We start from the raw sequence: 23,892 nt of genomic DNA, 5'->3' as shown, positions 1-23,892 counted from the left end.
TGTATTGTTTTGTATTGTTGTTGTAATTGGAATTGCTTTTAATACTTTATTTTAAATATGATTTGTATTGTTACTGCAGTCAAAGTGGTTTTAATACTGTATTTTAAATGTGTGTTTTAATATTTATACATGAACCACTTACAGATTTTATTATATTAAGCGGTACATGAGTATTACTACTACTACTACTACTACTACTACTACTACTATAAAGAAGAGAACAAAAAACTGTCCCCCATAAAGATCCAAGATTATTTAAGAAGTCAGCGTGACACCTGTTGAATGCAACCTGCAGAAGAATGGAACGGAACACTGCCTGCAAAGGAAAAATAAATAAATACACACACCAAAAGTTCACCGGAAGCTCATACACCAGCAATAGCTTGCGGAAGTGTGAAATCAGCTGACATCTTACTCTAGTATTCTTCGTACTTTCATGTTACTCAATTGAACCATAATCAGCCCCGGAGAGAGAGAGTTCTCTGAGCCAGCTTTTGGCACACACAAAAACCAATGAGCTGCTCCTTGACAAATAAGTGTCGTACATGACACAATGTGTGCAAGGCCTTCAGATGTGGTCCCAGATTCCCTTTTCCAGCCTTCTAGTTGAGGATGGGAGATAAATTTGTTGGTTTGCATTTTAAAGCGAACTTACAGAATTTTGCACTTTCGAACCAACATGCAAACTGAAAGCAGTTGTCAAGTCAAAAAAATGTGTACAAAATTTTGTATATTAGGGGAAAGTGCACACAAAAATGCATATAAATAGGGGGAAAATGTGCACAAATGCGTTATAGTCAGGAAAATTGCTTGCAAAGAATTGTGTATTAGGCAAAAGTGTGTGGAAAAAGGCATTTATCAGGAGAATTGGACCTAATTGCCCATCCCTGTAGCATGGAAACTAGGGAGTAGACAGACTTCACAGAAAAAGTAGTGATTGGAAGGAAGGAAGGAAGGAAGAAAGGAAGGAAGGAAGGAAGGAAGGAAGGGGAGGGAAGTGGAAAAGTGACATGCATGATGGTTTGCATGTGCGAAATTGGAGCCATTAATGCCACACACCGTCAGAAGACCTTTTGTTTCAGTCTAACTATTACGACTCATGGCTCTTGCATCTTTGTTAATTATGTGATACAGCAACCTGGTCATAATAAAGAATCCCTTCAAAAGGATAGAGCACCTCCCAGTTTCAATCCCTGGCATCTCCAGGTATGGCTAGGGAAGAATGCTGTCTGAAACATTAAAACCATTGCTGCCAGTGGTGCAGCTAGGTGATTTTAGACCCTGGGCTGAATATATATTCTTAGCATGTGCACGTTAGCATTTTAAGTTCATTTAAATCATAGTCCTGTTAGGGACTCCAGGAATAAAATGGAGTTTGCTTCTACTCCCCTGTTAAAACAGTTCCACTGGCTTCCAGTCTGTTTCTGGGCACAATTCAAAGTGCTGGTTATGATCAACAAAGCCCTATATGGCTTGAGTCCAGGTTATTTGAAAGACTGTATTCTTCCTTATGAGCCTGCCTGAGCTTTGAGATCTTCTGGAGAAGCCCTTCTTTCAGTCCCACTATCTTCACAGGCGCGCTTGGTGGGAATATGGGAGAGGGCCTTCTTGGTGGCTGCTCCAGTGCTTTGGAACTCTCTTCCCAGGGAAACTAGACTGGCTCCCTCCTTGATGGGCTTTTGGAAGCAGGCTAAAACTTGTTTGTTCCAGCAGGCCTTTGGAGAGTGATTTGGTCCTCCATCTATGTTAATGACTTATTTTGTTGTGTATTTTAAATGTGTTTTTTTTAAACATTTCTTTTCCTAGGTTTTACAATGTATGTTTTAAACTTTGTAAGACCGCCTTGAGGCAAGAGGCGGGATACAAATATAATAAGAATAAATATAATAAGAATAATAATACTGCCCTCATCCCTGTCACTCTCTGAGTATTCATTTGGGGACCCAGCCCTAGCTGCCAGTCAGTATCACTGATATTGGGCTAGATTGACCAGTGGTCTGACTCATTATAAGGCAGCTTCTGATGTTCCTAACTTTAATCCTAAACCACTATGTCTGCTCTAGGGCACACAGTCCATTCTGCATCTGCATGAACACTCAGACTGCAGCCCCCCCTACACACACACACACACACACACACACACACACAAGTGCACAGCATGACTGTATTACAATAATTTCTCCCTTGAACTTTGACATTTACCATCTGCGACAAACGGTACACAAAGGAAAGCGTATGAGCAGGAGATGGTAACATCTGAGGTCTGGTGATGAAAAATTATTTAGGACACTCTTGAATAGCACTGCATTTCTGATGCAAAACAATATCGGATTTGCTTAAGAAATATTAAATTTGTCTTGAGAACTGTCAGGTATTACTACTCACCTTACCTCTTACACACACCTAACCTTTAAAATGAGTTAGTTATATATGTCTGCTCCTTCAGTTAGTTATTTATTCTTCTGTCTGTGCAAGGCTGGAAGGATGAAATAATTTAAAACATAAATTCCTCCCTCTCTCTCTCTCTCTTTCACACACACACACACACACACACACACTCCATTTAAATTTAAAGTCTGCAGAAGAGTATGTGCAATGGGGAGAGGTGTTAATATATCCTGTTTAAAAAGATTAATAACATGTTTAAAATGATTATCTAGCATTTCAAATTTAACACGTTGCAAAATCTATTTCTGGATTTATTTGTATTGAAATTATTTATTTCTGTATTTATGTAGCACCATCAAAGACAGGTTGCTTACCTGTAACTGTAGTTCTTTGAGTGGTCATCTGTGCAGTCACACATATGGGCTCTGCGCCTGCACAGGGCCAGCTTTGGAAACTTCTCAAGCTGAAAATCTTTTAGGCAGGAACCCCTCCCCCACCGTCCACTGAGCATGCTCAGGGGTTTCCGCCTAATCCCCTCAGTTCCTGAAACCGCCTAAACAGTCTCACTGAGGAGAACCACCAGGTGATCAAAAATTTAATGACACCATAGTGGGGATGGTGGGAGGGTTGTGTGACTGCACAGATGACCACTCGAAGAACTACAGTTACAGGTAAGCAACCTGTCTTTCTTCTTCGTGGTCTCTGTGCATCACACATATGGGCGAATAACAAGCTGACTTACCGGAGGTGGGTGGTGTCAGTTGATGAATGAATACTCATAGGATTGCCGATAAGACGGCACGCCCAAAGGCACAGTCTCTACGCGCTCTGATGTCGACGGTAGTGACTGGCAAAAGTCAAAGGTGTCGACCAGGTAGCTGCTTTGCAGAGGTCTGGTATGGCAATACCTCTTTCGAAAGCCGTAGAAGTGGCCACTCCTCTGGTGGAGTGAGAGCGCACTCTACCCTCCAACGGGAGGCCAGCAAGTTCATAGGCTAATTTAATAGTCTGAACAACCCAAGCAGATATTCTCTGCAGAGATGCTTGGAATCCCTTTTGTTTGCCCCATAACAAACAAAAAGTATTTGGGATCTCCGGAGAGTTGCTGTTCTGGAATGGTAGAAAGCGAGAGCACGTCTCACATCCAGGGTATGTAGTGTCGACTCAAGGGAAGATGTCGGCGACATAAAAAAACTTGGCAGAATAATATCCTGTGCAAGGTGAAAAGAAAAAACAACCTTTGGGAGAAAGGCTTGGTCTGGTCTAAGGACCACCTTGTCAGCATGAAACACTGTATAAGGTGAGTCCATACGGAGTGCTGCTAGCTCTGATGCATGTCTAGCAGACGTAATGGCAATAAGGAATGCCACTTTAAAAGTCAATAAACGTAAATCTGTCTTTGCCAATGGTTCAAAGGGTTTGGCAGACAGTGGCCTTGAGCACCACGGAAAGGCTCCATTGGGGAACAAAGGAGCAAACTGGTGGAATGGTATTCTTCATACCCTTCATGAAACAGTTAAAGGGTGAGTGAAGACCAAACAGCCCTGAACCCAATGGTGAGAGGCAGAAATAGCTGCCAAATAAACTCTAAGTGACGAGAACTTGAGTCCTTTTTTAAATAAAGAAAAAAGAAAAGAAAGCACAATGGCTAAAGGTGCTGAGAAAGGGTTTTCATTTCTGCTGAGAGCAAAAGCAGAGAATGCTTCCCATTTTTTGGCGTATGATCTTCTAGTGGCCGGTTTTCTGGCTGCTAGAATAATGTCCCATACGTCAGCGGGCAGGGATAGGTTATCTATCGTTGCCTGATTCTCCATGCCGTCAGGTTCTGGGACCGGACACCTGGATGAAGAATGAGTCCTTTTTCCTTGGAGATCAGGTTGTGGCATTGGGGCAGTTTGATAAACTCCGCTAAGGACAGTTTGGGCGTTGTCGTTGTCTATGCGCAACTTCAGAATCACCTTGGATATGAGTGGTATGGGGGGGAACAGGTACAAGAGCTGTCCTGTCCACGTCCTCTCGAAGGCGTCTCCTAGGGATGCTGTCCCGTGACCCGCCCACGTGCAAAAAAGGTTGCAGATGGCGTTCTCTGGTGACGCGAATAAGTCTATTACAGGCTGTCCCCATGTCTGAAATATCAGGTCGAGTACAGACCTTTTCATCTGCCACTCGTGCGTGTCCACGAAGGTGCGGCTGAGGTCGTCTGCCAGGATATTGTCCTGGCCTGCGATATGAATGGCTGATAAAGTCATGTCGTGGGCGATTGCCCAGTGCCAAATGTCTAAGGTTAGGGAAATCAGGTCCATAGACCGCGTTCCACCTTGCTTGTTTATATGCCAAACAGCAGCCATGTTGTCTGTATAGATTTGGATTACATGTCCTGACAAGGTCTGCTGAAAGGCATGTAATGCTTTTTGGATGGCCATCAATTCCAGGACGTTTATGTGTCTCTTCCTGTCGGTAAGACTCCAACGTTCCTGTATGGTCAGGTCTCCGCAGTGGGCTCGCCAGCCCAATAAAGACGCATCTGTCATCAGATGTTGGGATGGCAGTGGAGGTCTGAAGTCCAGGCCCTGCATAATATTGGACAGATCCGTCCACCAAAGGAGAGTGTCTTTTACGTTGGTAGGGAGCGACAATTTCACTCGATGAGCGTCCATTGTATTGTCGTACTCCCGCAGAAGCCACAATTGTAGAGGTCTCATGTGCAGGCGTGCCCAAGGGATGACGTTGACAGTTGCTGCCATGAAACCCAGTAATCTTTGCACCTGGAAAGCAGATATGGTCTTGGAATGAAAGAGTTTGAGTGCAAGTGTAGCTAATGTGGTAGCCCTTTCCTCCGGGAGGAAAGCCCTGGAGCGGGTTGAGTCCAGAATTGCTCCAAGGAATTTAATTTTCTGAGTTGGTTGAAAATTTGATTTTTCTTTGTTGATGCAAAGGCCTAATTCATTGAGGAGGTTGATGGTGAGATGGGTGTTACGGGTACCTTCCTGCTCCGTACTACCACTATCAGCCAATCATCCAAGTAGGGGTAAATCTCTACCCCTCGAGTTTTCAGAAAGGTGCAAACTGGTGCCATACACTTAGTGAAAACTCAGGGAGCAGTAGAGAGACCAAACGGAAGCACTTTAAATTGGAAAATGTCTTCCCCTACTATGAACCGAAGGAATTGGCCGTGATCGGAGTAAATGGAGACATGGAAGTACGCATCCTTGAGGTCAATGGATGTAAACCAATCCCCTTGGGAGAGGAAAGGTAGGATGCTTGCTAAAGAGTTCATCCGGAATTTTTTTAGGGGTGATGAACTTATTTAGGTCTCTTAGGTCCAAAATAGGTCTTAGCCCCCCATCCCGTTTCGGAACCGTAAAGTAGCGGGAATAAAACCCGCATCGTAGGGCGTGAGTTGGTAATCGCTCTATGGCGCCCTTCTCCAAAAGAGACTTGGTCTCTTGCAACAGAGCGTCTGTAGGTGGTGAGAACCTTGCAGTTCTGAGGGGAGGGAGGGTGGTAAACTCTATTTTGTATCCCTGAGAGATGATGTTGAGGACCCACCTATCGGTGGTAATGGTGGTCCAATTATAATAGAAAGGGGCAAGGATGTCACCAAATAGAGGTGAGGTTGATGTTGGCATAGGGCAGTCAAAGACGCTGTCTTTGATTGGGATCAGGTTTGCTCTTGTTCTGTTTAAAGCATCCTGAGTATTGTTGCCTCCTGTACTGATCTTGGGGTTGGTACAGGGGTGTGCGATCTTGGGGCTGTTGTTGCCTGGGTTGGAACTGTTGTTGAACCCTAGGCCAGTGTCTTCGGCGGAACGCTCTTTGTATCTGTTGCTGTTGCCCAATTCCCATTTTCTTGGCCGTGTTCTTGGCCTTCTGTATGTTTTCCATTGACTCGTCAGTGGAGCAGTGGAAAAGGCCCTCCCTGTCGAATGGCAAATCCTCTATGCGAGTATGTGTCTCTTGGGACAATCCTGTGGACCTTAACCATGCATGTCTTCTGAGCGCAATTGACGCTATCATGGCCTTTGAGGCGCAGTCAGTGGCGTGACGAGCTGTGTTGAGTTGTTGCCGAGAGAGTTTCATAGCCTCGGTAGAAAATATGTTTGCCAGTTCTCTCTGGTCATCAGGGAGGTATCCCGAAAGAGATGCCATTTTTTCCCCACAAAAAACGTTGGTATTTCGCCATTGTGGCTTGGTAATTATGAACGCGAAGCGACAATGCTGTGGAAGAGTAGATCCTCCTTCCCAGGCCTAGTCTACGGCCCTCCTTGTCGACGGGTGCATTATGTCTCCTCTGAGTGCGCCCTTGAGACGCTTCCACAATAATCGAATTTGGCTTTGGGTGTGTGAAGAGAAAAGGGGCTGTTTTCTCTTGGATTTTATATATATTGTCCAGCCTCCTCGATGTTGGTGGCATAGAGGAGGGCAGCTTCCATGACTGTTGTGCAGTTCGTAGTAACACTGGCAAATATGGGATGGCTGCTGGTGTAGCCGACTCACAGTATACATCATCGTAGACTGGATCATTTAGCTTCTCTATGGGTTGGGACATTTCAGTCCCTAGAGACCTTGCCATTCTCTGCACTTGGTCTGCAAAGTGCTCCAGGTCTTCTGATGGGGACACCACGTTAGCAGTAATCACCATGTCATCCGGTGAAGGGATGGATGGGGTTGGTGACATCTCTTAAGAGGAATCCGATCGGTAATCCTCCTCAGATGGGGCATCCATTCTCATCCCTGCTGCAGGCAGAGTCTGAAGAGCTTGGGATGATGCCGCGGTCGGTACCGATGGTTGTATCAGTTGCGGAGCATGCCTCGGTACCGATGGTTGAGGCGGTGGAGGCATGGCCCTGACATCCTCCGTGGGTGGTGGACAGGAGACCGTCTCGGAAGGTGGTTGTTGAAAACGCGGGTACGCTTCGTAGCGGCGTTCCTGCGAGGATTGCTGATAATAATAATCATGGCGTCCTCTGTGTCTCCAATCCTCGTAATAGTACGGAGGTTATTGGGGAGGCTGCCAGTCGGCGTAGTAGTCCCACATTCTAGGTGGGGACGAATGCCGTTCACCATAGGTCATATATTGAGGACCTGAATGAGTTGAAGCCGGTGAACGGCCACGGTCGTATCATATGGAGGCGTACGTCGGTACCGATAGCCTTCGGTATCGATCGACGGTTGTTGGGGCACTTGTCGGTACCGACATCTGTCGGTATCGATGGGCTGTGGTTTGTCTCGGTATCGAGGGGAAATGGGACCCCGATCTGCTGTGGTATTATCCATGGACGAACCTCTAATTTCACCCTCTGAAATCGATGCTCTTACACTGGGATCATCTGTCAGTACCGTGATGATCTGCAGCAGAGAAGGTATCGGTGAATCGATAGCGTGCTCTGCCTGGGGCGGAGAGCTCAATACCGGCGGTGCAGCTGGTGTCGCCCATCTCGGTATTGAAAAAGGTCTCGGTAGCGATAGCCTCGGTATCGGGCTTATCGGTTGCCGAGGAGACTTTTGCAATGAGAGGCTCGATATCGGGCTCCTGTGCCCTGTCGGATGCCTCGGTATCGAAGTGCTTGGCACCGGGCTCCTCAGTACCGACGAAGTTGGTTTCGATGGCTTTTTCTTCCCATTTTTTGACTTAAGTTTGCTCTTTTTCTTTTGGGGGTCGTCAGCCCCAGAATGCTCTCTCGCTCTCTTAGAAATCTTCTTGGCCGCCTTTGAGAACGCGGACTGAGAGGAGGAGGTGAGGGGAACTGATAAGGCTTCACTCCGCGCGGGAGGAGGTTGGGGCATAGACTCCATTGTAACAGGAGATTTGGAGCGTCGAGATGGTCTCGGTTTCTCCACTGCCTCCAACACCTTTTCCCAGAGCAACGCCCGAAGGCGATCTGAGCGGTTCTTACTCGCTTGCCTCGAGAACTTCAAACAAAACACACAAGATTCCACAATGTGTGTTTCCCCCAAACAGAGCAGACAAAGGGAATGTCCGTTGGACTGTGAAATCTTCTGCCCGCATCCGGAGCACTTTTTGAAGAGGCCTTGGTGTGCCATAGGCACCAAGACTAAACTAACGAACAAACAATATATATAGAAAAGGTAGAAAACTGGAGAAGAAAGATAAAGAATGAAAATAGTAGAATTTAGCTGTGGTAACGATACCAAAAACACGAGAAGTCTCCAAACACTGTTGACCCTACAGGCAGTTGAAGAGAACTGAGGGGATTAGGGGGGAACCCCTGAGCATGCTCAGTGGACGGTGGGGGAGGGGTTCCTGCCTAAAAGATTTTCAGCTTGAGAAGTTTCCGAAGCTGGCCCTGCGCAGGCGCAGAGCCCATATGTGTGATGCACAGAGACCACGAAGAAGAACATACACAGTGCTGGTACAAGAGGCTAGCCCTTAACCCCAGGACAGTTGTCCCCAACCTGGCACCCTTCAGATGTGTTGGAACTGCAACACCATTGGCTATTCTGGCTGGGAATTATGGGAGTTGTACTACAACACATTTGGAGAGCACTGGGTTGGGAAAAGCTGTCAAAGATGCTTCCAGTCTGAAATTCAACATGAAGAGGGAAACAAGATGTGGTGATGGTTTTAGATGGCTTTAAAGGGAGGTGTCGTGTACTGTAGCTGCTCCAGCTTTCTCTGGGAGATGAATGAGGCAAAATGCTAGGCAATTTACAAAGCTTTATTGCAAACAATAAACACTTCTGTAACACAAACTAGGCACTTTCTGTGAAACTGCCCCTTAGGCAAAAGCTATGCAAACTAAGCAAGACAATTGTCGGTTCAAAGAAAAGAAAAGGCTTTTCAAATGTCCATAACCTCAAGGTGGTTGATGCGTGGACGATTTCTCATGCAATCTGTCCGACTGTCTCTTTGCCGCTAACCTCGCTGAATGTTTTAGTTTCTGGCAATTCCTAGCATCAAGTAAGGTTTCTGAATGCTCACCCCCGGAAGTTGACTCCCTGTCCACTGAAAGCATAGAATTTGGCCTTGAAGAGATAGACTCTGGAGGGGGCAGATTCTCAGCTGAAGCCTCTCCCATGTGAACCTCCTCCCCCACTGGCTCTAACTGACTGGTGTCTGGCTCAGTGTCTTCTGAGTCTGAATCTGTTTCTGATTGATTACCTGCATCACCTGCTCCCAATACAGGTGCAGTAGGGCTATACATGACAGGAGGGTTAGGCAAATGCATAGAAGATATGTCTAGCAATGGCAACTAGTTCAGAGGGCTATATATTACCTCCAGTATCAGAGGCAGTATGCATCTTGGAGTACCAGCTGTTGGGGAACCACAACAGGAGACGGCTATTGCCCTCTTGACCTCATTGTAGACTTACCAGAGGCATCTGGTTGGCCACTGTGGAAAACAGGATGCTAGACTAGAGAAACTAATGTTTCTTAGTTTCTGTTTTTAGAACTTCTATGCTGATGTTTTCAATGATGATCCTTTTCCTTGTTTTTACTACTCGTTTTATTACTTGCTTTGCAAGCTGCCTAGGAAAGATTTTATCTTAAAAGGCTGGATGAAAATGAATTAAACAAACAAACAAACAGGTCTGCAATTTTATACACATTTACCTGAGGGTAGGCTCCATTGGATTCAGTAGACCTCACTTCCAAGTAAAAACGGATAGGATTACGTTGTAAATTACAAATAAGCAATCCCTTTCTAAACAGCCTTTTTAAATACAATAGGGGAAAATGCTTCTTATAAAAGTGGAAAACTAATCTAAAAGAATAGGGTGTTTGTATATGCAGTGGCCTATGAAAGGAGACCTGATTGGTTCAGGTAACTGCTCCTTTCAAGTGAGATCTAGGGAAGGATTACCAACTTCTGCCTCCTCTTTGCCTTTGTAGTGCTGAGTATAATCTTGGCACGGCTGTTCAAAGCGGCAAACTGAGACAAATGTCTTCCTCTTTCAATGATTCACCTTGACCTGACCGTAGTGAAACCAGAAGCCAGAGCCTTCCTCAGAACAACATTCACATTGGGTAATGCAAGGACAGCTTTTGTGGTTGCTGCAAGCTGATCACATGGGGTGGACTGCGAAAAGGAACTACCAAGCTCAGCCTCCAGAGTTCGACAGCCATGGACCATCTTAGTCACATTGACAGAGCTAAGATAAAGACGTCGGGATTTCCTGGGGACCACTCGTAGTCTTGCCGCCAACCTTACCGATGCTTTGCACTAAGAAGCGCATGATGCTTACACACACCAAAATAAAAGCGGAGAACAAGGACAACAGCAGTCAAGCAATGTTTGTTTTGGCAAGAGAAGATGGCCATGCAGAGCTGAAGTCGTTTGGAAAAAGGCGAGGAGGGTTTTGTCTTAACTTCTGGCAGGAAAGAGGCTTTTTTCCTGCCTTCTTTGATCCTTAATTACATTGGCTCGGATTATCTGCTCCTGCAGGAAGAAACCCGCAGGAGGGATCTGGATGAGAGGAACTGACTGTGTGAGGATTTGCTCACAGAAATCCACCCATGTATTTGCCATGGGGGACACAAAAATGGCCTGTTTGTTGCTGTGCCTGTGCCTGTCATTTCCCTGAGACAAGTGCAAAAATGAGACAAAGATAATGTGCACATCCAGCCTGCATCATCTAAAGGCCACGTAACATGACCAATTTGGCATGTGGAGAACATGGCCTGCAGGATTTGAAATGCAGCAAATCCACCATGAGATGGTTAAACCTGTCGGGCCGAGCCCAGTCTGTGGGCGGTGTTATCTAAATCCCTACGTGGAGTGTATGTACTTTCAAATCCTGGTCATCTGAGGTCAGCTACCGGAGACCAAAGCTTGAAGTGGAGCAGGCAGAAGGTACTGCTCTATTGACCAGGTAAGAGCAGAAGGATAGGCTCTCAGAATTTATATCAGGTCTGGCGAATCGAGAAGCTTCATACTGCCTGCCAATCACAGTGGTTGATGTTCTGCAAATCCTTATTCTTTTCTGCATCTGAAGAAAGCTCTGAAGCCTGTGCAATCAGCCCAGAAACCTAACTAGCTTATGATTCGTAGTCTGACATTCCTAGTTCAAGTCCTCCATAACCTATAGTCTAACAATTCTATGCACCTACCTTGCAACCTGTTTCACACTCATTATACCACTGTAATGCTCCTGAAAATGGTGGTGGCCTGATTAAGTGTGAAGGGAGTTGTAGGCCAAAATATCTGGAGGGCCACAAATTGCCCACCCCTGTGCAAAAGACTAGGCAGAAATTTATGGCTGGATGATGATGATGATGATGATGATGATGATGATGATAACTGGGCAGAAAAAGTTCTGCCTTTTGATTGCAAGCCTTCTAAAGCATCCTTGGGATGGAGAGAAATTCCCTAGAAGTTGAACCTACTCACAAGGAGTGAGGGGGAAGACAATTAATCAAACACTTTTCCCTTTCTTTTGTCATGTCTAAGATCAGTTTGAACAGGCACAGGACTTCTTGTGCCAAAAGTTGAGTTTGGGTAGGAAGACACTTGGACTCGTATCGCTGTGTGGTCAATAATAGCTGTTCCAACATTAAACTTCTCTCCTTGAAATGAAAGCCTAGGAGCACTTCAAGTGTTCTAAGGAGCATGAGTGAGTTGTTCTCACTACCACTTGGATGTCTTGGACAAAGGAGAGAGTCATATCAACCCTATAGAAAGAAGTGCTTTGTCTTGATACAGGGACAGAACATACAACTCCCTGTGGAGGACAAGCAACTCTCCACTACCACCACTGCAGATTATATGAATCAGTCATCCTTCCTCTACCTTCCCCTCTTTAAAATGCCTGAATCAGTCCAGGCCTTATAAAAGATACTTTGGACTTCCAGCTACTTGGGGATGTGGAGATAAAACACTACTGTCATGTGGGGGCATCTCCGCGACAGAATAAAAACCTTTCTTTGGGAAGGGAATTTCAAAGATACACTTCAAACAACTATTATCAAGGGCTTTAATTACATTAATATAGTACCATCTAGTGGCCAGATCATCAAACAAACCAGTACCTCTTCTGATCACAGTGAGCTCATAGGCATCTTAAAGACAGAAACCAATGGGAATGTATTGGTTCTTAAAAAACATTAAACATGGAAACACATTCCAGCAAGAACATGGTTAGGGGGCTAAACTGGCCCCAACCATCAGCCAGAGAAGGAGGACCTGCAGGTTGTTTGCTTCCTCCCTCCTTGACAGAAAGAACACTCATCTCCAACTTCCTATTGCCCTGCATCTGCAGAATTGAAGGAGGCACATTGGCATCAGGACCATAGGACACTGGGATCGTGCAACCATTAGTTCCCAAGAAGAACATCATGGCAAGGGGAGAACCATCCTGGCTCCATCAATCAGTGATGGAGCAGCTGCTCCAATGTTTCTATTCCTTTTCCCTCCCTGTCTCTGAACCTTCTCTGCCACACGTCCATCTCACAGCTCATTATGGAATGCCTTAGAAGGGGATGTTATAAGCCTGGAAGTTTAGAATGGAGAGGATTAATTGATCCAGGATTTCTGCTGGAGACTGCCTTAACAGTCCTAGCCCAGTTGTCAAGTACCTTTTATTAGGAAGATTGGGTCTGAAATGGTGGGCCCTGCCCTGCCTAGTGCTTTAGTATTCTGGAGAGAAGATGCAAACACACACATAATTCAGAGATTTAACTTTTAGGAGCTGTCTATGCATCTTCTAAGCCTGGCGATGACTGTTCAGTGGGGCTGTCTCTGTTATATGACACAGGCACCAACTTGCAGCCACAGCGGGACTTTTACATGAAGCTGCACTTTCAAAAAGTCAGGGACTTATTCCAACTTCTTTCTTCACAGCAAGGTCACCACAGCCCTTCTGCCGTGTGCCCTTGCTTTGTTGTTGAACTGGGGGTGTTCCAGGGCAGATGGTGACCCCTGATTGGTTGCCAGAAGCCTGACAGAGGGCAGGGGACGTACCCAGCAAGGCTGTCTGTCGGAAAGCCTGCGCTGCCTCCTGCCATTGGGATTAAATGCCGCCACCCCACAACAGCGAAACTGCAGGGTTTCGTTGCAAAATGTCAGCAACGTGGTGCTGTAAAGGCAGGGCCCAAGTCAAGGAATTTGAACTCATAGTAATAACATTTTAACAAGGCACCCCCTGAAAAAGCAAAAAACAGGGATAAAAGAGAAACAATTGAATTACTAGAAAATCATAACTGTTCCTTGATAAATAGGAAGAGCTAGAGACTTATTATCAGTATTTATTTGTTTTGCATAGACTTCATCTTGTAGAATTTCTTAAAGATTCCCTACATGTTCCTATTGATCCTAAAGTCTCTGCATAGTTATATTTATAGACAAAATTGGTAGCTTCCAATTGGTTGCGTGGTTGGTAGGAGAAACCGTTACCTTGGTTTTCAGCACTGTGTAAATTTATGCAGGGCTGTGTGGGTGGCAAGTTATATTTTCTTCAGAAGTCATTGTTTAATGTTTTTGTAAATGGCTGTACGTTCCTGGAGATCTCATTCCAACCTAGGTTTGTGGTATTATAAGCAGGCAAGTTTTCTTGAACAGTTTAAATGGCTTCTTATTGCTTATATAAGGTACACCTACAAATTACAATTAATTTAATAAGGATTTATTGCTCCCAGAAGATGCTTTACCCCTACCTTGCAAATAAAGCCTACAAAGTTACTAGTCTTCGAGAATTTTTACTAGACACAAGCTTATATTTGGGACATGCCAAGGGGACACCCAATAAAATTGATAGGCAGTAGGTTCAGACCAGACCCGCCCCACAAAAAGGAGAGTACTTGTTAGGATAACACAAAATTAACTTATTGGAGGCCGAAAGGATTGACCTTTATTTGTGAAAATCTTGCTCCCAGAATATATGGTTCTCTCTCTCTCTCTCTCTCTCTCTCACACACACACACACACACACACACACACACACACACACACACCCCTGTTCCTTCTCCTAAACTGGAAGGCTGACACCTTCTCCAAATTCTAGTGGTTATGCCATTTAAAAGCACAGAAAAAGATTTCCATCTATCAGGAGACCATTTCCTAATGATTAGCTCCTCTTGATGATACAGCCAACCCAGCCTATTGATGAAAAATCTACCTAACACAGAGGTAGTTGACCTGCTATTGTAACAATGACCCAGTTCACACAGTCACAACAATTCCTGGGATGTTTATGTCAGGGCGGAAAATTTAACTCCAGAAAGACAAGCCCTGGAAGAAAACTGGACTTGGCACAGAGTTTCATGCGGGTGTTGCTCATTAGTGCTAGAACTGTACAGGTCAAAGATAAGGGAAGAATTTCTCACCTCATCCCTTAATTGAATTATTGGATGATGAAACTGTGTCATAATACTGTGTATGAAATGTACATATATATCTGTACATATGGAATGTTTTTCTTGCTGGTCGTTGATGGTCGTGGTGTGTATGTCTCTCGTTGTTAAAGGAAGATTTTGTATAGGAACGTTAATATTATATGCCTCAGGAAACTCTATTGCTGAAGAATTCACTTGTGTGAGTATTTCTTATGAGGAAGGCACTCAATCAGCCGTGCAGGGAGGCAAACGCTGGAACGCTGCTGCTTAAGCTCTGCTAAGTACGCGACAGTTTAACCCATGTTTTGTTGGGGCTAAATGGCAGCAAGTGAGCACACTACTTCCTACATACTTGTCACTTCCACTTTCATTATACAACCCAGTTTCTGGGTTGTTACTGTGATATCTAAACTCAGAATTCTGGGTTGGTTAGCGGTGAAACAAGCCAGAGTTAATCCCAAAACCATGCAATCACCCAACAAGTACTATTTGATAAAAGCAGACTTAGCTGTTCTTCCCCACTCTCCAAATTCGTGTTCAACCGAGATTGGGGGGAACAGCCTACCCTTTTATCAAAACCTGAAACTGGGAGTGCAAACCTTGGGGGCTACTCAAATGGCTCTCTGGGAAAACTTCTGCCTGCAGTAGGATCATCTCTGGCTCTACTTATGTTCTGCTTTTTGTGTGTAAATAAAGCAGATCTTACATAGATGCTGTACGTATCCAATGTCCTTTCATCCAAAGGAAACCAAACCCAGGTTGCAGTGCCCTGGAATTTCTCATTGTACAGGAAAGTGGGAAACACATAACAACAATATCGTTTTGCGAATTCTGTATCTTCATTTCCCATTTTAACCTTGGAAGAGGCTTAAAGCAGAGGTGTGGGATCTCTTGGGATCCCGATTCAGCCTTCCAGGTTTTCCTGGATGGCCATGCCACTTTTACCTGCCCTCCCCACCCACCACCAAACATTTTCTGGTTTCCTTTTTTTATGCACCTTCCCCCCGCCCTTTCCTAAAGGTTGAAATACCTCTCCTAAGGCTTAGCTACCTGCAGTAAGCGCTTTAAGCGACAATACACTGGTATTTTTTTTAGATTCAAATGGGGGAAGCAGTAGTATGAAAACAAAAAGAGTCTATGGCACCTTAAAGAATAACGGTGCTTTATTATTAAAGCATGAAGTTTCATGGGCTTTGTCACATGCAAGAATGGATAGAAACAAGATGGAAAAGTTAGGTACAATCTGCCCCTTGGGCTAAAAGAGGTTCCCCACCCCTGGTTTCCATAAGCCCTCTTGCAATGAGGACACGGGGAAGAGAGTATTTCTCCTTGTACAAATTGTACTTGTAGAAAGCAATGTACAAAATCTGAATATCTGTACCTTCAATTTATACTGTTATGCAATAGGGACGCAAACCCAATTGAAATGAGTGGAGGCAGCTCAACAGTAGGGTTGGATTTCAGCCTAATGTCTCTTGCATTGGATTAATTTAATTTCTTTATTGTAATGCCATTAAATAGCATCCCCACTATGCATCAGCTTGAGGGCTAACTCCATATTTATCCATGCCTTCTCTGACACAGTCTTCAAGAAGAGATTCAGGCACATTATTAATTAGTTTATTTCTGTAAGCAACCTGCCTTGTCATGTGATAAATAAGCACAGCCCTGCAGAGCAAATATATCTGCAACCCAGCTGAACAGAGTCACAATGTGAAGGACAATGAGTTCAAAACTTATAGTGGGAAATATGTCAGAGCTATGTTTGTCTCTGAATTTCAGCTTCAAAAGTGTAACAGTGGAAACCCATGCATATCTACATAGAAGTTGCACTGGGGCTTACTCCCAGGGAAGTATGTACAAAACAGGGGCACAGAACCTCAGGCCTGGGGGCCACATCCAACCCTTCAGGAGTCCCAACCTGCCCTCCTGGGTTCCCCAGGTGGCCACTCCCACATACCTTGGCTCCACCCTCTTTCTTCCAAACACTGATCATAGAATCATAGAACCATAGAATAGTAGAGTTGGAAGGGGCCTATAAGGCCATCAAGTTCAACCCCCTGCTCAATGCAGGTATCCACCTTAAAGCATTCCTGACAGATGGCTGTCCAGCTGCCTCTTGAATACCTCTAGTGTGGGAGAGACCACAACCTCCCTAGGTCATTGGTTCCATTGTTGTACTGCTCTAACAGTCAGGATGTTTTTCCTGATGTCCAGCCGGATCATTTGGTTCTGATTTTTCCCTATTCCAAAAGGTTGAAATGCCTCTCCCAAAGCTTAGCTACTTTCAGTAAGCATTGTGCTAAAATGGCCCCTCCCTTCATTAAAATGTGACCCCTGAGAAATTCTCCAAAATGGAACCTGGCCCTCTGGTAGAAAGAGTTTCTACACCCCCAGTATAGGATCGCAGCCTAAGAGATTATTCAGGCCAATCATTTTGATTAGGAATTGTTCTTAGTATGTATCACACACTTTATTGCATAACACACTATATTGTTTATTTTTGAGAAAAATGGTTTATTCTTTAATGGTTTGGTTCTGAATTGAAGCCATTTAGAATATAGGATGCAGAATACCTTTGCAGGGGTGGACAATATCTGGGAGTCAGGGGCCACATCTGTTCCCCGGCAAAATTGCTGCTGCCACCAAAATTATTATAATTGGTAGTATTAGTAGTGACACTGGTATTTTGATTTATATATCGCTTTTCACAAAAGTATAAAAGCAGTGGTAGACAAAAGCAGAAATATGAAAAAAATTGTAGAACATTTAACCTGTACTTGTTGAATGAGTGATTTATCTGGTCATCAGCCAAAGACTTTCCTTCCAGGCCACTGGCTTCATTGGGGTCCTGAATGTCCATTTCTGATGCTAATCCCAGTCTTGAATTCTCAAAACTTAGATCTGTGATGCTCCTTGTCAATACACCTGGATAAGAGAAAAAAACATCCCTTTATTTGTTGGTGTTGGATTCAAAGTTACTTTAGTTCAATGGAAAACATTATTTATATTATTTATTTATTTATTTATTACATTTCTATACTGCCCAATAGCCGGAGCTCTCTGGGCAGTTCACAAAAAAACATTAATTTACATTTGTTCATTTTTGGGCATGCTTTTTAATTCTGCCTAATTCCCCAAACAGACAGTTAAGCATTTTTAATAATACAAATGAAATTACAAGCAGAAAGACATAATGATGAAACTGAGAGCTGGCATTAAAACAGCCAATAAGACACTAGTCATAAAAACAAAACAAAACCTTGCCTAAAAGGAAACAAGCTCTTTAATCTGTCACATATTAATGGGAAGCTCATTCCAAAGCTTAGTGGGGCAACCACCAAAAATGATTGTTAGACTTAATCACCAGCCTAACATTGTAAAGCTCCTACAATTTTCTAGGCACTGTTCATTTTAAAAATAATAGGTCCTGGCTGCAGGCTTACAATCAGAGCTGGCACCAAGGGTAGGCATGATGAGCACTTGCCAAGGGCCCATATCCCAAAAGGGGCCCATTGACATGTGCTCTTGGAGTTGGAGGATGAGGAGCAAGAGCAGCTGGTCACAATGACTGTGATAAGATAGGCTCACTGAGGGAGGGGGGGTATAGAAGGTGTTAAATATATATTAGGGCTGGGGAAAGGGCTGGAGAAAGACTGTAACAGGAGAACAAGAACATTCATATATTGCAAAAATGAAATAAGTGTCCAGTATGTTATTACCCAAAGAAAAACACCCCTGGATCTTCTCACTGATAAAGGAAGGGGGGAGGTACAAAAATATTAAAATCCAGATGCTGTGGTAATTAAGTACCTTTATGCAAATGATGACAGAATTTTAAAATGAAAGAGAACAAAATGCTAATTATAGGGAAATACTGAATGAAGGCTGAATGAATCTACATATGCTGTATCTTCCTGGAAAAGTCTGTTTTTTCTCTTTACACTTGAATGTGATTTTCTGTTTTGTACTCAGGTGCAACATGTAACATGCTGCATCAGTACATGTTACAATTCACTTGGGTGCTTGTGAAACCCTGTTCCCAGCCCCCTGCTTTTGCATCCTTGTCATAAACTTGTCCAGTAAATCATAAGGTGGACTGGGCAGGGCGGGGAGAATAGAGAGATACCTGGTCATCTGGTCATAAGTAAATTATGGCAAATGGTCCATCACCTTATTGTATAATTGAATTTGCAACTGTCAATTTTAAAGGTAATTAAGTTTACGAGTGTGAAATAATGGAGGATTAAGTAGCGGCTATTTTAAAGGTCAAATTACCCTCTGAGTTTTATTCTTCAATCAACACACCTCAGTGTGCATAGAGCTGTTACATTCAAAACAGATTATTATAGAAAGCCTGTTGGGTACCTTAATTTTCATTTTTTTAAATTTGATATGTGTAATCGAGATAATAAACCCATGGACTATGTGCTATCTTTAGGTAAATCAGTCTTCCCACCTCTCCAACAACGAGGGCCCGTAAAGCTAAAATACACACCAATACCCAAACTGCTTGTTCCAGAATAGCCAGTTTAAGGCTGCAATCCAGAACACAATAAAGAATAAACTCCTTGAACATTTGTATCATTACTTCTGGGTAAAGATGGATAAGGTTGTGCTGTTAAGATGATCCTGTTTCCCTGAAGTAAATTGGATTAAGGCTGCAGTCCTACGCACATCTAGGCTTAAATCCAGTTGTTCTGATTTAGGTGTTGCGGTTTGACCTGTGAAATCTTTATACAGTGTATGTAACAGAGCTGTACCTGAGGTTATGTTTCATTTACTCATATCTAGCAACCTACTTACATCAATGTGTTCTTCAATTGTCTGCTGACCATTACATTCCCCCAAAGCAGTTCACACCGAAGAATTCCAGAATAATAATACGTTCTGTTACTTAAATGTAACAGAGTGTACCATGGCTGTAGATATCTATCTATCTATCTATCTATCTATCTATCTCTAAGGCAACATATCTGCAAAGTGCCCTGAATAATCCATTGAAACGTTAAGGACAAAGCAGCCACTCATATCAACCGACTGGCTATTCAGCACCAGTGATCATTTCAATATATGGTATTAAACGTTTCTATTTTATCCCCGTTGTGTGTACACATAAATACAAATATAACATTTTCTTTAGGCATCTTGGTTATTTCTATTTCTTTGGATCTCTCTTTGTTTTAACAAGGAGCTATAGAGCAAATGCCTAGCACAAGAGAGAAAGTAACTTCTAATTATAGACTGTCAGTGTGGAGGGATTCGAAGGCACTGCTGATAACACACTTGGAACATTTCAGAGAGCGGGACCTATGACCTTACCTTGATAGTCAAGGAGAATGGAAATGAGCAAGTGGGGGCAGTCCTCCTCCAGCGCAGAGCAGAAAGCAGACAAGGCGCCGGGGCCTTTGCAAGTGAGTTTCTCTAAAAAATATGCAGCTTGCTTCTCGCAGCACTCCCGGGACAAAATGTCTTTGTACTCCTCCAAGGAAAAGACTCTCTCGTAAACCAGATATGACAGCACTTTCTGCACATCCAGCTCTCTCACAATTCTCTCCCGGTGGTTGCTTAGGATATCAGCAAGCCAGTGGTAGTTCCTATCCTTGCTTCCCTTTTTTGTCGGTTTAGCACAGTTATAAAACCAAGACCGGGCTGACCATCCAAACATGTTTCCGCTGGGGCTAAAAATAAAATTAAAAAGATATTCCAACTCGGCATCGGCTGTGCAGTCTTCAGCAGGCGATGGAGGCATGATGCAAACGGAGGGAATGCAAGTACATCTTGCCTGCCTATGGTTATCACAATTCGGCTGGAAAAGACAAGGCCTGTGTCCAAATTATGAAAGAAAGAAGGGGGGGAACCCAACCCACGCACAGTGCTTGCAGCCCCCTAAGAGGATTACTTTACACTAATTAGCCCTTTACAAGCGTTAATAAGTATCTCCACAACCATAAGAGAAACGGCAGAATAGCTGGGCTACTGTTACTTTTTAATTCTGGAAATGGCCTTCAGAAAAAGAGACCCTCTTTTGCAAGAACCAACTTCTTGAGAAAGATAGAATATCAAATGAATCATCTATGCTGAATGAATGTTAAACAAGGGATAAAGGACATGTCTTCAGGTGGATACCAAGTTTGACATTCTTATGAGACTGCAACCCAAATCATTGCAATTGGTGATTGCCACTTTTAAGTAGCGTTTTATAGGTGATATATTATATGTAATGCATTTATGAACAGAAATGCCTAGGAATCTATTATGTGTTGTTATTGTTGAGAGGAGAATGAGAATCTCCCCCCCCCCTGAAAACTGGCATTGCTGACTTTTAATGTTGAGTACGTCTTTTAAGCTTGCTAAATTATTGGCTTATTTTTAATAAAAACACGCACACACTCATAAATAGTGTCTACTTAATGAATTAGGATTAAGAGAAGAGATTCTTACAGCTCCGGTGGAGGTGTACTGCCAGTAGTAATTATTCACAGAGGATCACATTTGCATAACACCCTCTCTTAACATCTCAATGCAATCTGCAGCAGGGCTTAAAAAAGTTCTGTTTGGTTTGGGGTTGTGGTTTTTTTTAGACCTTCATACTGTCACTGTTTGCCTGTGCCAATTTACATGCACATACCCAGCCAAACGTATTCTTTCACATACATTTCTGCCATTTCCCATTGCATTCATTAGCTTCAAATATGCAGCTTGCACTGAGCTACAGGTGACTGCTGGTCCTGGTCCTGCTCAGGACTTCCATCCTAACAATTGATAGGTGCTGTGATAGCTCTGCACTTTGACTATGGAGAGTGCTTTGAGATGAGGCTTTTATTGCTTTACCACCACAGACATTGCAAGGCACTTAAAATATTAGGGGCACCAGCCCATAGACTTATGTGCCATGGAGGGATTTTGAGGGGGCATAGCATGCATCTAGGGGAGGGTTAACCCTTCTCTTCCCAACTGCGATCCCCCAAGAAATCCTCAGACTGGCAATTAAGCTTAGAAAAGATCTCCCATTAGTGGAAGCATCACTGAAAGCACATTTGTTTCCAGCTTAGACCAGGGACCAGTTCTGGTGCCTTCCCATAGTCATCAGTGTTTGAGGGCTCCCGGTCCTGGACCATGACACACACCCCACACACAGCACATTCAGCAAGTGTGAGTAGGAGTTGTACATGCGTATCTAGGCTAATCAGCTAATTTTACCACTAACAATTCATAACATTTACATCCACACAAAAGCTTCCATGTAAGCTGGAACTCACTTATTCATGTTGCCTGGAGATTGCTGGATGGAGGGCTTTTTTCCTGTCTCAGCATGTATAGGATTGCACCCTAATGCCAGAATAAGACTACATGCTCCACCTCTTTACAAAAAATAAATAAATCACAATTCCTAAGGTCAGTTTAGGGTCCAGGCTCTTGAGGCAAGTGCTCTAACACTTACTGCCATCTTGTGCATGTAGGAAGATATAGCAGGTCCCTGTATGGGAAAAAGTTGCTTGTCGACTTCGTAATGTTCTGGAAGTCCACTCCCCAGCCCTGCACACAATAGTATTGTTATCAATATTAGGAAACTGCCTGTTATTATCAAAAACAGTTTAGCACACAATACCACAGAGCATCTGCAGAATGTCTGAAGGGAAAAGTTTAGTTTTGAATGTTTTTATATGTCCACTTAGAAATGTGCAATGCGGCCATAAGGCAGAATGAAGCACTTTCCTCAGTTGGCAGTTCGTCATTAATGGGTGGCAAATAATACTTAAATTATTATTATTATGTTTTGATTGTAGGGGTTTGCCACTGGGATATTCCTTCTGAGGCACCAAACTGTTTTGGGCTGGTGGTACACACAGAACTCTTTCCCCATGCCTGGAGCACTAGCAGACTCAGAACTTTTTTTAAGAATTCAGAAGAGTTTTGCATATTTTGTGGAGGGCAGGGGCCTCTGCCAGTTGGCTCCAAGGAAAAAACAAACAAACACCCCCGCCCCCAAGAAAATCTTACTTTTTTTTCTGGTAAATTGGCAATTTCTTAGGCTAATCCAACTTTCAGGATCAGCCCTACCATTGTGTGAAGATGACAAAATTTGTATATTTCATTTTTATTATGAATAGCATATTGTTTGCAACCCTAAGATTCCAGGTTATTGTGAAATAAATACTTTATTTCTTCGATTGTTAGACGCCATTGATTGTAAGCCGCACAGTAATTTCAGTACAACCAACAGAGGAAAAAACCTAAGACACACCTGCGATTCTAAAACACACCCCATTTTTAGAGATGTTTATATGGGGGGAAAAGTGCATCTTAGAATCGAAGAAATGTATGTAAATATTATGAATTGTTTGTGATAAAATTAGCTAAGGTATCTAGATGGTGTGGGATGTAGCAGCAGATTAGCTAGATATTAACGTTTCAAAATAGCAACCCCACTGTTTGACAATCAAGCTACAATCAGATTCGTGATAACCACTTGGGTGATATGGCTACAAGACTGTGGATGTAAAAGAAACTATCTGAGATGTTAAAATAAGGCAGGTACATTTTCTGGGAGTAAGTCCACTGGAATTCAATAGGACTTACTTTTGAGTAAACATGCATAGTATTAGGCTGTTTGGAAATAAACATCATATTCTCATGTAAGTACCTTTTTGCCTTATGTTGCATACAGTTCTCAGCATTCATTATTATGTGTGAGTGACATATTGAAAGAATGTATCATTCTCTTCTAGGCACCAAAGTTTAATGGAGATTTGCAATCGATCTAAAAGTAGCATTTTTATAAGGTGACCAAAAAAGTCCAAATGTATGATTAACGATATTACAAGAAATGCACCAAGGCCATACTTTAAAAAACAAAACAAAAACTTTGGTTAAAAGCTGTCCTGAACCCCCGCACAGGAATCCTTTAAATAAATTTATTTATTTTATTTTATTTATTACATTTTTATACCGCCCAATAGCTGAAGCTCTCTGGGCGGTTCACAAAAATTAAAACCATAATAAAACTCCCAAATAGGAGGGAGAAAGAATCATGGTCAAAGAGTCTTAAGATAAAATAGGGGAAGAGAGTTCGCATATGATGTTCACATTTACAGCACAATCTTATCCACGTCTACTCAGAAGTCCTGTTGCGTTCAATGGTGCTTCCAGCAGATAAGTGGGCAACAGGGCATAGGATTGCAACCTAACTTGTCATACTTGAAATTAGT

The 23,892-nt window shown here is 43.3% G+C and overlaps 1 protein-coding gene across 1 annotated transcript in view; it reads right to left on the bottom strand.

Annotated features, from left to right (window-relative positions):
- The window catches only part of TJP1 (tight junction protein 1), a 263,490-nt gene extending 243,142 nt beyond the window's left edge, over positions 1-20,348 (bottom strand). Inside the window, exons 1-2 of the mRNA XM_063142593.1 lie at positions 20,003-20,348; positions 17,455-17,608 (exon numbers count right to left, since the gene is read on the bottom strand). Of these exons, the coding sequence (XP_062998663.1) occupies positions 17,455-17,608; positions 20,003-20,348 (500 nt within the window). The remainder of the gene's footprint in view (positions 1-17,454; positions 17,609-20,002) is intronic.
- Positions 20,349-23,892: the final 3,544 nt, after the last annotated feature.

This window comes from Elgaria multicarinata, chromosome 16 (assembly GCF_023053635.1).
Source record: "Elgaria multicarinata webbii isolate HBS135686 ecotype San Diego chromosome 16, rElgMul1.1.pri, whole genome shotgun sequence".
NCBI lineage: Eukaryota > Metazoa > Chordata > Lepidosauria > Squamata > Anguidae > Elgaria > Elgaria multicarinata.
This window is presented reverse-complemented; position numbering and strand designations above follow the sequence as displayed.